Source organism: Zingiber officinale, chromosome 10A, assembly GCF_018446385.1.
Source record: "Zingiber officinale cultivar Zhangliang chromosome 10A, Zo_v1.1, whole genome shotgun sequence".
In the NCBI taxonomy this organism is placed as follows: Eukaryota; Viridiplantae; Streptophyta; class Magnoliopsida; order Zingiberales; family Zingiberaceae; genus Zingiber; species Zingiber officinale.
In genome coordinates, this window is record NC_056004.1 from 97,265,868 (window position 1) to 97,281,628 (window position 15,761).

Here is a 15,761-nt window from a genome sequence, read left to right on the forward strand (position 1 = left end):
GGCACACATCAACCCATCTTTGAGCACACATCAACCCGTGCCTCAATTTTGGGCACACTTCAACAAATGCCCCATTGTTGAAAAACTCTCCCCCTGAAGAGTTGCTCATCGTTGTTCACAAGTGACCAACACGATAATGAAGGTTCCATACCCTTCATTATTACCAATGCTCACCCTTGAGCATTAAACAAAGTCCAATGACCTAAATGAAAGTCTCATACCCTTCATTTATCCTTAACCCTACATTTCTTCCTCAATGTAGGCAAATGCCCATCCTTGAGCATTATCCACTGGAAACCAGTTGAACAATGAGGTTATCCACTCCCCATTTAAGTTCAAACGCTCAACCTTGAGCATTTTCAAACAGAAGGTTAACCACCTTCCAAGGTTCATGAAAAATAATTTTCATGCCTTTAAAGAGTCTCTCCCCCTAAAGACATGGTGGTAACTTCTGTCATTGCACCAACAATGACTTGGAATCCCTAATCCTTTAGGAAACCCAAATTTAGAAGCTTTGAGGTTCAAATATTCAAAATTTGAAACAAACCTCACCCTAGACTTCAATATAGTCTTCCTTAACCAATCCATCCTTGTTTTCAACACGAAAACACCCTTTTTATGTATATAAATGTATTTTGAGGGGTTTGGAATGATTACCTAGACTAACATAGGTTCAAAATGCTGAAATCAGGCATTCCCAGCCAAAATCAGCAACTTGGATCGATTGGAGTTGGGTTCCAATCGATTGAACCTTGCTGAATCGATCCACTGATCGATTCAGGCCTTGTGGATCGATCGGCTGATCGATCCAGCAAGCTTCTGTTCACGAGAAGCTTGCTCCCAATCGATCCACTGATCGAATGAGATCCTCAATCGATTGGTGGATCGATTGAGGTCTGATAGTTGCTGAAAAATGATTTCAGTCACCTTCAGAGGCCCCTAGAAAATTTTACAAAAATTCAAAAATCATGAAATTTCGTGTAGACATTGTTTAGGGTATACTTTATTATGAAAAAAATAGTTTTCTATGAAAATACATCATATTTTCAAAGATTGACACAAGCTTGAAAACTTGCTAAAACTTTAGCGTATTCTTCAAGTTTATGTATAACTATTCAATGGTGAGTACTATCAAAAGATAGCCTTCACCAAGGTTTTCCAAAATCATTTTGAAAACATTTTCAAAACCAATTTCCCACCATGTTCCTTGGGCTTAATGCACATGACTTGTACATTAGCTTTCCCAATGATGGGAAAACACATAACTATGTGTTTTGATGAACTTAAAACTCAAAAGAATGCACTAAATCAACATATTGAGTTTTGTTCATCATCCTAACATCTCACTTGTATCTAATGTGCACTAAAACACATACAAGTCATCTTATAGGTCTTTGTGAGATGTGAGATTTTGGTTTTGCCCTATTCTAGGGATCATGCATATCTATCTAGGCATTTTAGAGATATTAGACATCCAGATGTCACTTGTTAATAAGTGTTGTTAAATACCATTTGTCCTTAATTACAAGGAATTAAACTTAATGCATGATTATGTTATGACATACATCAAAAGGAAATAATTTTTCAAAAGAAAATATCCTATAACTACATGATGTATGAATGTCATGACATGGTATTTTTGGATTTTTCATAATAAAACATGAATGCAAAAATAGACATGATGTCATGTCATATGATGGACAAACAATCATGGCAAGGTTTAGCATAAATAAAATATACTTAGATTTCCTATCTAAGTATCCTTAACCACTTAGCTATTTCCACTTGTTTTAACTTAAAACGTTAAACCTAGATTGCCCTAAATGCTTCAAAGAAGTGCCAAAACCTAAATTGACATTTCTATTTCTCTTGATTTGTTTATGCCACTTAAAAATCAAGCATATCCTCAAATGTTGGCATATTCCATTTTTCCTCAAGAGTAAACACGTAAATCAAGGCCCGGATTGCCTTAAATTTTTTTAAGAGAATACCAAAATCCCAACTTGGTATTTCTCTAGGTTTTCTCAATTTATGCCATTTAAGATAAAATCAAATTTTCCACCATTAGGCATATTTTACTCTTTCAAAGAGTGAATAATAATTCCATTTCATTTTCAAAGGTTAACAAAAACCTTGAAAATGCTCCTTGAGTGTCAATTTCTTCAAAGTTAGGTTAACTACCCTTATTCTTAGAGTTGACACTCTCTAACCCATCTATGGGGTAGAGAAGATGCTCCTAGGAACCCAACACCTATTGGTGCTCCTTGGATGCTCTAGGTACTCACTAGGGATAACTTCCCTAGATACCTTCCTAGTGACCTTGTTGGGCTTCTTAGAAGCCTTGGTCACATTTCCTATGTCAACTCTAGGGATAGCCTCCCTTGTGACCTTGTTAGTGACTTTCTTAGACTTCTTAGACGTCTTAGTCACTTTGGTTGCAAAGATACTTCTAGGGATATCTTCCCTTGTATTTTTGGCTTGCCCACCAGACTTAGGGCTTGTTCCATAACTATATGGAACCCTATGATAACTAGGTACATCCTTTTTGGCTTTGGGTTTGTATCCCAAACCTCTATGGCCATTGGATGACTTTTGTACCCCTAGACCTAGGCTATGCTCATTTTGCCCTTTTAGGATATTTTCCATCCTTTTTAGGGTCTTTTCCATTTTATCAAGCCTTGACCTTAAGACTTGATTTTCTATCACTAAGTCCTTAGTTTTTGGTTTTCCATTAAATTTATGAGCATTTTTATTTCTAGGCTTGTAGCTAAAATCCTTAGAGTTTTTGCCTAGACTTTTACCTACATTCCTAGCCCTAGGTGTAGTGGTTTTAGCATGAAAAGCTATATGTTTTTCCTTAACGCTATCATGCTTCCTATTTTCATGGTAAATAGCATTAAAATGATATAAGTTAGAACTATCATGCTTTTTACCATAATTTAAAGGGTAGGCTCAATAAAAGCTACCTTCCTTTTTACCTTAGAGGCTCCCCCTTGACTTGAGCTTCCTCCTTGAGCCTTGACTATCTTTTTCCCCTTAGGGCATTGACTCCGGTAATGCCCTTTTTGATTGCAAGAGAAGCACATAATGTGCTCCTTGCTCTTCTTTGTTCCGGGGATGGTCTCCTTTGGCTTCTCCTTGCCCTTAGGTGCCACTTGGCCCTTCTTCTTGGCCAATCTAGGGCACTTGCTTTTGTAGTGCCCATGTTCCCTACATTCAAAACATATAATATGATTCTTATTATTAATTGAACTATTTATACCTTCTTGTGTAGGGGTGACACTTGCTCCTCCATTTGATATGAATGTAGAGGCTTCCTCTTGATCCGAAATCGATTTCCCTCCAATTGATTTATCTTGACTTGTGGAGGTGGAAGCTTCTTCATCCTCTTCTTCTCTTGACCCGGATGTGGAGGATTCTCCTTCTTCTTGATCCGGTGTCACCAAGAGTTGCTCCCCCTCAATCCTAGAGGTGGAGGCTTCACCTTCTTCTTCATCCTCTTGTACATGAAACAAGGAATATGCTCCTTCCTTTCTCTTTTGATTACACTCCCTTGAGAATGAAGCTTCTTGGATTTCCTCTTCTTCGGAAGTTGAGCATCTCTCAACTTCGGAGTCCTCCTCTTGATCTTGCTCCAATGAGTCACCCTCTTTGGATTCTTCTTGGTTAGGTACAGTGGAGGGGATCTCATGAGTCTTTTCCAATTTGCTCCATAGCTCTTTGGCATCTTCAACTTCTCCAATTTTCTCCAAGATGTTGCTTGGCAATAGATTGACCAAAAGCTTGGTCACTTTGTCATTGGCCTCACATCTTTGGATTTGTTCTTGGCTCTATTTGCTCCTTTTGAGAACTTTGCCCTTTGAATTCCTTGGAGCCTTAAAACCTTCCATTAGAGCAAACCAATGCTCTATCTCCATCATAAGAAAATTTTCGATTCTTGATTTCCAAGAATCGAAGTTTGTGGATGTGTACGGTGGAGCCACCCTTGTGTCAAATCCAAGTCCATCTTGGAATTGCATCTTGAAGTTGAGCTTCTTGAATTCTTTGACTTTTGATGAATTTGCTTCAACTTCTTCACCCTCTAGCTCTTCTTGTTATCCTTGACCCTTCCAGCGATGATTCCGGTGAAGAGCGGTCTTGCTCTGATATCACTTGTTATGACCAAAAGTAGCTAGAGGGGGGGGGGGGGGGGAATAGCTCGTCGCGTGCCCGGTGTTCGGCGTTGCTTGTTTCTTCGAAGATGTGCAGCGGAAAATACAGAAACAAAACACACAACGCTAACACGGTCAGTTTACTTGGTATCTACCTCACAAGAGGTGACTAGTCCAAGGATCCACACCAACACACACACCCTCCACTAATAAAACTCTCCTTTATGGTAACTACCAAAGACGGAGAAGCCCTACAAGACTCAATACAAGAAGAGAGGAAAGGGATACAAGAAATACAAGCTTACAAGCTTACAATGAGTGCAAAACCCTAACCCTAGTTTCTTCTCCTTGCTTTGATCCGCCTCTTAACTTGGAAGAACCTCCAAGAACCTTCAAGAACTGCCGATCTCGAGCTTGAGAAGAGCTGTGGAGGAGCTGGTGAAGATCTGAAATGAATCGGTGAAGAAGTGCCGAAGACAACGCTCGCCTGCGGCTCAAATACGACTCAACGGTCGGATCCCAATCGATTCGATTATTCCCAATCGATCGGGGAGGCTTTGGATCGATCCACGGATCGATCCAGAGCGCTTGTGTGCTCTGGAAAAACGCCTGGATCGATCCACGGATCGATCCAGCGCTTATCGCGCGAAGCAGCAGCGTCCCAATCGATCCACTGATCGATTGAGACCTCTGGATCGATCCACTGATCGATCTAGAGGCTTTCTGTTCGCTGGGAAAGGTCTGGATCGATCCACTGATCAATCCAGCACTTGGTTTTTGCCCAAAACCAAGTCCCAAACCTCCCAAACCAACATCCGGTCAACCTTAACCTGTTGGTACGTCATGCCTAGCATCTAGTCACTCCCTTGACCTGCTAAGACCCCCCTCACCAAGTGTCCGGTCAATCCCTTTGACCCACTTGGACTTTTCTTTCATGCTAAGTATCCGGTCACTCTCTTGACCTACTTGGACTTTCACCTAGCTTCACTCACTAGGGTTTTCAATCTGGCTTCACTCATCAGGATTTCCATCTGCCTAGCTTCACTCACTAGGACTTTCATCTGCCTAGCTTCACTCACTAGGACTTTCACCTGGCTTCACTCACCAGGATTTCCATCTGCGTAGCTTCACTCACTAGGACTTTCACCTGGCTTCACTCATCAGGATTTCCATCTGCCTAGCTTCACTCACTAGGACTTTCACCTGGCTTCACTCACCAGGGTTTCCTTCCAGTCAGGTATACCTACTTGACTCTTCTTCATTCACACTGATCAGTCCCTGATCAGAATTTCCCCATATGAACAACTGCACCTGCATTGTCCATGTGTCTACATGTATTGTCAAACATCGAAACTATGACCAAGACTCAAGCTTGGTCAAACCAGTCAACCTTGACCTAAGGGATATTGCACCAACACTTTGCCCCTGCATCCTTCGTCTTGTATTTCTTATCCAAGGACTCCTACAGCTCCTTAGCCATTCTCTTCATGCTATATACAGCGTACAACGAGTCGGCAAGGCAGTTGAGGATGTAGTTTTAGCAAAGGAACTCAGAATGAGTCCATGCCTTGATCGTACTGATGGTCTGCGCATCAATATCCTCAACTCACTTGGGAGGGTCCTCGGTCAAGAATCGAGCCAGATTGAGCGTCGTCAAGTAGAAGATCATCTTCTGTTGCCACCTCTTGAAGTTTAGTCCACTGAACTTCTCTGGTTTTTCCCCGTGGATGATTGGCACCGTTCCAATCGGGGCGGAGGGGGCCTGCACGTGTTGAGTCTGTTGCTCAACATTTTGTTCCGTGACCCTCTCAACAGAGTTGAATCTGTTTCAAGATTGTTGGACACAAACAATATGTTGCCGGAGATATACAAGGTATTAGCCGAATTTAAATACTCGAATTAAATTCAACTTACAGCTGAAATGACATGAGCGGATAATCTCAGGTTGCCAGCAGGGGTTGGTTTCTGCTACGTGCCAAAAAGCGGTTGGGCATGTCTGCAGAGCGGTAGAACACGTCTGATCTGCCGAGCGGAAGACCAGATCTGCAGAGCGGAAGACAAGGTCTGTAGGCAGAGCGGAAGACTAGAGAGGTAGAGCAGATCTGCAGAACGGCAGACCAGATCTGCAGAGCGGAAGACAAGGTCTGCAGGCAGAGCGGAAGACCAGAGAGGTAGAGCAGGTCTGCAGAGCGGCAGACCAAATCTGCAGAGTGGAAGACCATGTCTGCAGAGCAGAAGACCAGGTCTGCAGAGCGGGAAACTAGGTCTACAGAGCGGAAGACCAGGTCTGCAGAGTGGAATGACAGGGCTGATCTGCAGAGCGGAAGACCAGATCTGCAGAGCGGAAGACCAGAGCAGCAGTGCAGGTCTGCAGAGTGAAAGATCAATGCTGCAGAGTGGAGCGACATGGCTGATCTGCAGAGCGGAAGACCAGATCTGCACTAAATATGGCAAAAGACAGATCGGGCGAGCAGACTGGCCGACCGGGAAAACTGACCGAGGCCTGCGAGAGTCGTAGTTTCCTTGAAACAGATTCGCCCACCTCCGGCTGTGCTTCGAGGCTTACAAGGGTCGTCTGTTTCCCAGGATACAACGACCGACTGTGAATCCGACCAAGCACTGGTGGTCGAACTGAGTGGCACCCGATTGCTATCACGGGCACTCCGCCGAGCAGGAGTTGCACGACAGAGGAGGGAAAAAAACGGGGAGCCTTTGCTTTTCTATGTTTTCTGCCTATGATCGGAGGCTCCTTATATAGGAGCTCGGATCAGTGACCAAATGGTGATTGTTCCATTTGGACAAATTTTTGTCTCGACCAGTCCGCCATTCATGTGCATAGGTCGCGCTCGGACACGAGTCAACTTGGTTCAGTGTAAATCCGGACCTTTGATTTGCACCCCCCTTGTGCACCCACGTGTGAGAGAGAGTCTCTCTCCATGCATTTGTTCACAACCTCAATATATGCGAATCAATATAAACTAACAAAATTATCTTGAAACTTCCAATTTGAGACTAAAGTCCCATTCATAATGAAACCTCTTTCCTCTTTCATTTATTCTCCATTCACTTATTTAACAAATCTTTCTTGTATGCATAAGAATCGAAAGGAGTACCAAATATCATCATTTCTACCTAACAAAATCATCTCCCAATCAACAGTAAAACTATTTACCCAATAGATCATTTCCACCGTTTTTAGATACGATTCACTATTATTTTTAATTCGGATAGAACCATCAACTTCTCCCCTAAAATTAAATAATAAAAGGCTGACACCTGCCTGTACAGATATGTTTTTTAGCTGCAATGAACTCACCATTTGCATTTCTGATAACGAAGTAGCAGGCGTTTACCTGAGCAGCTCCATCTCACATGTCATTGTTTAATGCCAAATCAAACACGTTATGATTAAGTTATCTTCCACGCGGCTTGTATCACGTATACTTCGCCAGCTGAGCCGCAAAAACTGCTACCAATTTATTGCTGGAAAAAATATATTTGTCAATGCCTTCCTTTCTTGCACTCCCACGCCTCTAAATCACAAGGGGAAAAAAATGTCAACTGATTAAGTTACAAATAGTGGTCAAACTTTGTATTGTGGTCAGGGGTTTCTTTTCCTCCATTTTAACAAGCCATTGACTTGTTTCTCTATTTTATAGCAAACCGTGAACATGCATGCATCTCCACTTTCATGCTGATGATCAACAGTGCAATTTAAAACTTTCTTAATTGTGTAGGGTTTGGTCGAAAGGTTCTCGAGGGAACAACAGAGCAGCAAGGGGTCCTAATGCTACCGCCCCCCTACAAAGCAAGAGGTCCCTACTGTTTGCGGGTGAGTTTTCTCCGTCATTGTTGTCACTGACAAGGAAACAAGTAGGGAAAAGCCATGCGGCTGCCGACTTATTAGGAGGGTAGCTAATATAATTAATTATATATATTTTATGGGGAATCAGATACTGACAATTAATAAATTTATAATAATTTAAAAGGAAATAAAGTTTTAAACAATCGGCCATATGATATGCCCGGGCATATGGGGTAGGGGTAGGGGTATTGATTTTACTTGGAAATAGTGATTGAGATCTTTCCAGATTCCATCAATTAAATAATAATTCTCGTGTTTCCGGTCAATAAGATTAAGTCATTCCAAATCACGTTTTAATTACTCGTCTTTTTTTTTTTGTTTTTAGAATATTTGCTTTGGGGTATATTATTATCAAAAGATCTGTAATATTCAAGGATTTCATGCCCTCTAAAGTAGAATTGTTTGTTATATAATACTTCAAATAATAGTATTATAATGTGTGATTTGTGAGCTAGGTGATTATGAAAATGGATTGAGTATAGTGGGTTGAGAGAGTCTAGACAAGAGTAGTCCCTCATATAATTAAGACAATGGGACCGGTCCATAGACTTTATTCACCTTCCCTAGGGATCCTATACGAGGGAAATGAAACCAAGGAAAGCTACCAAGTCCAATTAATCTATCCTACAAGTAGGATCCATATTAAAATTTGCTCAATTGTCCATCCTACCTCCTCTACATTTTCAACATAGCACTCTAGACATGTCCAATAGGATTGGCCACCTAAGTGACTCATGTTTGCAATTTTTGATTCAAATTGTCGCTGTTCATTTGCTCGATACCAACTTCAAAATACCAAACTAGCTGGTTCTCGCATGCTTGCACTTTGTGACGATATGCAATGAGACTTCGACAGTTAACTCAGACAGAAATGAGGCTTATCAAGTCTCTCTCATCCTTTTATCTGCACATGCCCTGATTCCAATCCGTTTGCCTGTCTCCATCCCAGCTAGTGATAAATCCCACCAAAACTAGGATTTGTTAGCTCCCTCTCCGCGCAGATGCTGCTCTGTTAATTTTTGTTTTGCACGCCCGTCCTGACCACTTTTTTTTAATGTATATGACAGTCGTCATTAATGACGATATCACATGGGGAGGGACAGAGGGAGAGAGGTCCCATGACAATCTTCACTTCCATCTTCTTTCCCTCATTCCCCAGCCTTTACTTTATTCTATCGTAATCCTTCCTGTATCTTTTTCTTTTTATCTGTTTGCTCTCTTAATGTGTAGCCACCAGCTAATTAGTTATTAACAAACAAATTGATTCAACTTGTTAAATTAATCAATGGAGATCGATAAAGACCTGAAAAAACAGTTCGTCCTTGATTCTCGTCCCCTTTCCCAGCAACAAATCGAGAGCTATAAAGGGAACCGCCTCTGTCCTTAATGGCGTCTATATATGCCGCTTAAAACCTCAGCAGACTTCATTCCGGTTCTTAAGAAGTGAGTGATCACGATGGGAAAAGTTGAGGGAGATGAGACGAGTAATGTAGGAAAGGAGCCGAAGCAGAGTCAGTCTTCTTCTTCTTCTTTCTCCTTTTGGTCTATATTCAGGCATGCAGACCGGGTGGACAAGTTACTGATGACACTGGGTTTCGTCGGCGCCGTTGGTGACGGCGTCTCGATGCCTCTCATGCTTCTCTTGACCAGTAAGATCTTCAATAACTTGGGAGGCGGTTCCACAGACTCCTCTGATTTTACCCACTCCATTAACAAGGTATGAAACAGCCATGTTCATGTTTCTAGTGTTTTCATGGCCTCTAATCACGTGCTTCATGTTTTAGAATGCAGTCAACATGGTGTATTTGGCCTGTGGAAGCTTCGTCGTCTCGTTCTTGGGTACAAAGATTCAGTTCCTCTTTTTGTTTTGATTCTCGGATACAATTGGTAGTAGATTTGATGATGATTGTTGTGGCGGCAGAGGGTTACTGCTGGACTAGGACAGGGGAGCGGCAGGCGTCGCGGATGCGCGCCCGGTACCTTAGCGCTGTTCTCAGACAGGATATCGAGTACTTCGACCTCAACGCCGGCACCGGAAGTGAAGTCATCACCGGCGTTTCCAGCGATAGTCTCGTCATCCAAGATTGCCTTAGTGAGAAGGTCAGATCTTATACCTTCCTACTCTGCTGCTCTTCTTGATTGACGGGTGGTGGTGAGATATTTGATTTGTTGCAGGTGCCAAACTTTATCATGAACGGCGCCACCTTCATCGGCAGCTACGTTGTGGGGTTCTTCATGATGTGGCGGTTGGCGCTGGTAGCGTCGCCCACGGCGGTGTTGCTCATCATTCCCGGCCTCATGTACGGTCGCATCCTCATGGAGCTCGCTCGGAAGATTCGTGGAGAGTACCAGAAGGCCGGCACAGTGGTGGAGCAGTGTGTGTCCTCCATCCGCACCGTTTACTCCTCTGTGGCAGAGGAGCGCACCATGGCCAAGTTCTCCACCGCGCTCGATAATTCCGTCGAGCTTGGCCTCCGTCAGGGTCTCGCAAAGGGCCTGGCTATTGGAAGCAACGGCATCACCTTTGTCATCTGGGCCTTCATGGTCTGGTATGGAAGCCGCCTTGTCATGTACCACGGTGGCAAGGGTGGCACTGTCTTCGCCGTCGGTGCCTCCATCATCGTCGGGGGCCTGTAATTCCCACAACATCATCATCATTTTTCTTACTTCTTTCTCTTCTCCTTTCCTCTCCCCTCACAAAATTCATTGGGACAGGTCACTCGGCTCGGGGCTATCCAACGTGAAGTACTTCTCGGAGGCAAGCTCCGCCGGCGAGCGAATCATGACGGTGATCCACCGAGTACCAAAAATTGACTCCGACAGCTCAAAGGGAGAAGCTCTAGAGAACGTGTCCGGGGACGTGGAATTCAAAAATGTGGAGTTCGCATACCCCTCGCGGCCGGACAACTACATATTCAGGGACTTCAACCTCAAAATCCCGGCAGGAAGGACGGTGGCTCTGGTGGGCAGCAGCGGGTCAGGAAAGTCGACGGTGATCGCACTGCTGGAGCGGTTCTACGACCCACTCACCGGTGAGATTCTGATAGACGGGATAGATATCCGGAGGCTGCAGCTCAAGTGGCTGAGGTCGCAGTTGGGGCTGGTGAGCCAGGAGCCTGCTCTGTTTGCAACCTCCATTAAAGAGAACATATTATTTGGGAAGGAGGACGCCACCATGGAGGAGGTGGTGGCCGCCGCAGAGGCAGCCAATGCCCACAGCTTCATCTCACAACTTCCCCAGGGGTACGACACTAAGGTAACTTAATTTCATCATTTCCACGACTTCACTTTTACTTTTCACTAAAAAGGTTGAATAGTTATAACTTGAAGTCTTGAAGTATCGTAAAAGAGGCCAGGAAAATTTAATATGAGTCTTTTCCACATGTTACTTAACTATTAATGAATCCAATTCAATTTCCTACTTAGAAACACTTATAATGATGATGATTGCTTGGGATTAAGGAGTTCCACTGCAATTGATTCCCATCCCAACTTCTCAGTATAATACTAAACACTTCAAGGTCAACCACACAGAGTGCAAAGCATTCAATTCTACCAAAGAATTCTACAAGACACTTTCTTCTCTTCTCTGTTCATCATCAATCATGATTAGTGACAAGCATTGTACTCTTTCCAAGGATCTGTTCTTTCAGTCCAATCTATCATCTCTCTACCTATTTATGGGAACGGCTCCACTGAATATGTCAAGCCACTAAAATCTTCCACGTACATGGTTTCTCAAAATGCTGGGCCCTTTGAGTGCGAGAGAGCTCATGAGTGCCATGCTATGCACAAGGGGCCACCACCCCATTGCACAGGAGGTGGGAAGAGATAGATCACTGTCAATTTCAGTTACTTTGAGCTGTGTTCCATCAAGTTCTTAATAACTAAGGCTTCTATCAGTGTTTAATTCAGAGATTGTTTTCTAGTGTTTCTTCCTGTTCTGTGAATTATAGCGAAAGAAATTGTGGTTTTGTTTTTTTGGTTTGTTTTGGCGTGTGCAGGTGGGAGAGAGAGGAGTTCAGATGTCCGGCGGGCAGAAGCAGAGAATCGCCATCGCCAGGGCGGTGCTGAAGTCGCCCAAGATCCTCCTGCTCGACGAGGCCACCAGTGCCCTCGACTCCGAGTCGGAGCGGATCGTGCAGGAGGCCCTCGACCTCGCCTCCGTCGGCCGCACCGCCATCGTCATCGCCCACCGTCTCTCCACCATCCGCCATGCCGATGTCATCGCAGTCGTGCAGGACGGCAGTGTCACGGAGATCGGCTCCCATGATGACCTCATCGACCGCCCCGACGGCCTCTACTCCTCCCTCGTCCGCCTCCAGCGGACCACCGCCCACCTCCGCGAAGGTGAGACCAGCTCAGGAGCTGCGCAATTGGGCAGCAGCAGGAGTATGAGCCGCCGCTTCTCCGCCGCCAGCCGCACAAGCTCCGGTCGCTCCGTTGCGTCGGTATCGCCGGAAGATGACGCCGACGAGAGGCCTGGGAAGCCGAAGCCTCCGGTGCCGTCCTTCCGGCGGCTGCTGCAGCTGAACGCGCCGGAGTGGCGTCAGGCGCTGCTGGGCAGCGCCAGCGCCACCGTGTTCGGCGCAATCCAGCCTCTGTATTCCTACGCGCTCGGCAGCATGATCTCTGTTTTCTTCCTCAAAGACCACGATGAGATCAAGAACAAGACGAGGACCTACGCGTTCCTCTTCATTGCCCTTTCCTTGCTCTCCTTCTTCATCAACATCGGGCAGCACTACAACTTCGGCGCCATGGGCGAGTACCTCACCAAGCGTGTCCGCCAGCGGATGCTGTCCCAGATCCTCACTTTCGAGGTTGGCTGGTTCGACCAGGACGAGAACTCCACCGGCGCCGTCTGCGCCCGCCTCGCCAACGACGCCAACGTCGTCCGCTCCCTCGTCGGCGACCGGATGGCCCTCATCATCCAGACCGTCTCCGCCGTCGTCATCGCTTGCACCATGGGGCTCGTCCTTGCCTGGAGACTGGCGCTCGTCATGATCGCCGTCCAGCCCATCATCATCCTCTGCTTCTACGCCCGCCGCGTCCTCCTCAAGAACCTCTCCTCCAAAGCCATCAAGAGCCAGACCGAAAGCAGCAAGCTCGCCGCGGACGCCGTCGCTAATCTCCGCACCATCACCGCCTTCTCCTCCCAAGAACGGATTTTGCGCATGTTCGAGGAGGCGCAAGCCGGGCCCCGCCGGGAGTGCGTCCGGCAGTCGTGGTTCGCCGGCGCCGGGCTGGCTTTCTCCCAGAGCCTCATGACTTGCACATGGGCTCTTGATTTCTGGTACGGAGGCAAGCTGATCGCCGACGGATTCATCTCCGCCAAGGCTTTATTCGAGACTTTCATGATCCTCGTCTCCACCGGCCGCGTCATCGCTGACGCCGGCAGTATGACCACCGACCTCGCCAAGGGTGCCGACGCCGTCGCCTCTGTTTTCGCGGTGCTAGACCGTGTCACAGCCATCGAGCCTAACGACCCAGACGGCCACTGTCCCGAGCGGCTCACCGGCGACATCGAGATCCGTGGGGTCGACTTCGCCTATCCGGCACGCCCCGACGTAGTCATCTTCCGAGGCTTCTCGCTCTGCATCGAGGCCGGAAAATCGACGGCTCTCGTGGGGCAAAGCGGCTCCGGGAAGTCCACGGTCATAGGCCTGATCGAGCGGTTCTACGACCCGCTCAGGGGGACGGTCAAGATCGACGGCAGGGCCGTCAAGTCGTACAACCTCCGGGCGCTAAGGAAGCACATCGGCATGGTGGGACAAGAGCCGACGCTGTTCGCCGGGAGCATCCGGGAGAACATCGCCTACGGGAGTGACGGAGAAATAGCGCCGGCGGAGATCGAGGCGGCGGCGCGGGCGGCGAACGCACACGAGTTCATCAGCGCGCTGAAGGAAGGGTACGAGACGCAGTGCGGCGACCGGGGGTTGCAGCTCTCCGGCGGGCAGAAGCAGCGGATAGCCATCGCGCGCGCGATCCTGAAGGACCCAGCGATCTTGCTACTGGACGAGGCGACGAGCGCGCTGGACAGCCAGTCGGAGAAGGCGGTGCAGTCGGCTCTGGAGCGGCTGATGGTGGGTCGGACCAGCGTGGTGGTGGCGCACCGCCTCAGCACCATCCGCCACTGCCACCTCATCGCCGTGCTCGACCAGGGCGCCGTCGTCGAGAAAGGAACCCACGCCTCCCTCATCTCCAAGGGGCCCGGTGGGGCCTACTTCGGACTCACCGCCCTGCAAAGTGGCGGCGCCGCCTCGACGTGATCGGATTTTATTTTCGAAACTTAATAGATATCTCGAATTATCAATAATATAAATGAAACTTCATCATCATGTTGGTAAGAAGACATTCTCTCGTGTGTTGGCCGTTTCCGTCACTTCATTCTTAATAGCTATTAGCACAGATAGTTAAGACATAAGAGTGTCACGTTCGAATGAATCGAGTTTTGATATCAAGATTTCATACGAAAAAATTTCATATCTTAATCATCACATTATTCTAGGGACTTAAATGAAACTTTATCATGATCCCATAGTTTAGATCTTGTTTTTAGATTTTAGAAGTATTTAAATTCAGACATTCTACTGTTATGTTCTGATTAATCCGCAAAATGATCAATTTAGTGTCATAAAAAATTTTCATCTCATTAAAGTAGATCAAAAACGTACAGATGAATTCTAATGGTTAAAATTTTTTTGTTTTTCAACTTTCTAAGTGTAATATGATTGTTGCATATTTACAACTTCTTTGTAGCAAGAAGTCAATAGTATATATCAAGCGTGGTGATGATATATATTAGTTATACTTTAATGAATAATAAATTAATTAATCGTTTACCGGAAAATATTTTAACAATTATGTAGTATTTTTTAAATTTTTATATACTTTTTAAAAATAGAGAAGTTGTGGTTTTAATTATTAAGATAATATGTTTCTGCTTAAAATATATGTTTTTAAACTTGTTTAGGGATTCAATTTTGAGATTTTAACACTTTAGAATAAGGGTTTTAAGATATATATATATATATATATATATATATATATATTTTTTTTTTTTTTTTTTTGATCCTGTCCGAGCCATGAGTCAACGGACGCTGGGGACGTGGCACGTTCTGTTGTCTCCGGCTGGTGGCGTAGCTCTCCGACGATCCTGCAAAGAAGCCGAGCCGGGAGGGGTTTCTCGGCTACGGCCCTTCGACGCTCAAGTCAAGCAACGAGAGAGGCAGCATAATGTTGCTACAGTAAAGAGTTGTGCATACCTTCGTCGACGTCTGGGGGCCCTTATATAGGGCTCCGGGGAAATGCGGGCACGCTTCTCGATGTGTGCACATTTCCCCAAACATACCTTAACGAGCCTGTGTCAGAAAAGTACCTCTGGCGCCATTTCGCAATCGTCCGAGCATATTCCAGATGTGACGGTGGAAGCTTTCACCGTATGATCCTGTGTACGGTTCGACCGCCAACTCTGCTGCTTGTCGGCGGCAGGTGTCTCGATGATGATGTTATCCTCTGTCTCCTTTGTCCTCTTACGATTCCTGTCTGTTCTAGGGCCGAGTGGGTCGGTCGCTCGGCAGGCGTATTACTTCTGTCACCGGTTATAGGTATCGGCCTGACCAGGATAACTCCTGGCCGTATGCTCGGATGTGATTGCTCCTGCCTCTATTGCCTGGTGCCCCGACCGAACGGACATCCCACTCGGCCTTAAAACCTTTTTAGCATCATAAATCCGACCCCCAGTC

At 45.9% G+C, this 15,761-nt stretch overlaps 1 protein-coding gene and 1 long non-coding RNA gene across 3 annotated transcripts in view; both read left to right on the plus strand.

Moving 5' to 3' along the window:
• LOC122028199 overlaps nt 1–8,155 on the plus strand; it is a 32,020-nt gene extending 23,865 nt beyond the window's left edge. For both annotated transcript variants that reach the window (XR_006124672.1, XR_006124671.1), the window contains exon 5: nt 7,889–8,155. This is a non-coding gene — a long non-coding RNA (uncharacterized LOC122028199). The remainder of the gene's footprint in view (nt 1–7,888) is intronic.
• Nucleotides 8,156–8,977: 822 nt separating this feature from the next.
• Nucleotides 8,978–14,366, plus strand: LOC122027006 (putative multidrug resistance protein). The gene is made up of 6 exons (XM_042585797.1): nt 8,978–9,733; nt 9,801–9,855; nt 9,938–10,116; nt 10,192–10,649; nt 10,732–11,272; nt 12,021–14,366. The coding sequence occupies exons 1-6, from the start codon at nt 9,473–9,475 to the stop codon at nt 14,283–14,285; spliced, it is 3,759 nt and encodes a 1,252-aa protein (XP_042441731.1). The 5' UTR covers nt 8,978–9,472; the 3' UTR covers nt 14,286–14,366.
• The last annotated feature ends 1,395 nt before the right edge of the window (nt 14,367–15,761 follow it).

Bases quoted from the DNA above. Each gene is read 5' to 3' on its own strand.
- LOC122027006 (XM_042585797.1), top strand. From the start codon at position 9,473: ATGGGAAAAGTTGAGGGAGATGAGACGAGTAATGTAGGAAAGGAGCCG. The intron at 9,856-9,937 runs GTACAAAGATTC...TTGTGGCGGCAG, and splicing joins CTTCGTCGTCTCGTTCTTGG to AGGGTTACTGCTGGACTAGG. The intron at 11,273-12,020 runs GTAACTTAATTT...TGGCGTGTGCAG, and splicing joins CCCAGGGGTACGACACTAAG to GTGGGAGAGAGAGGAGTTCA.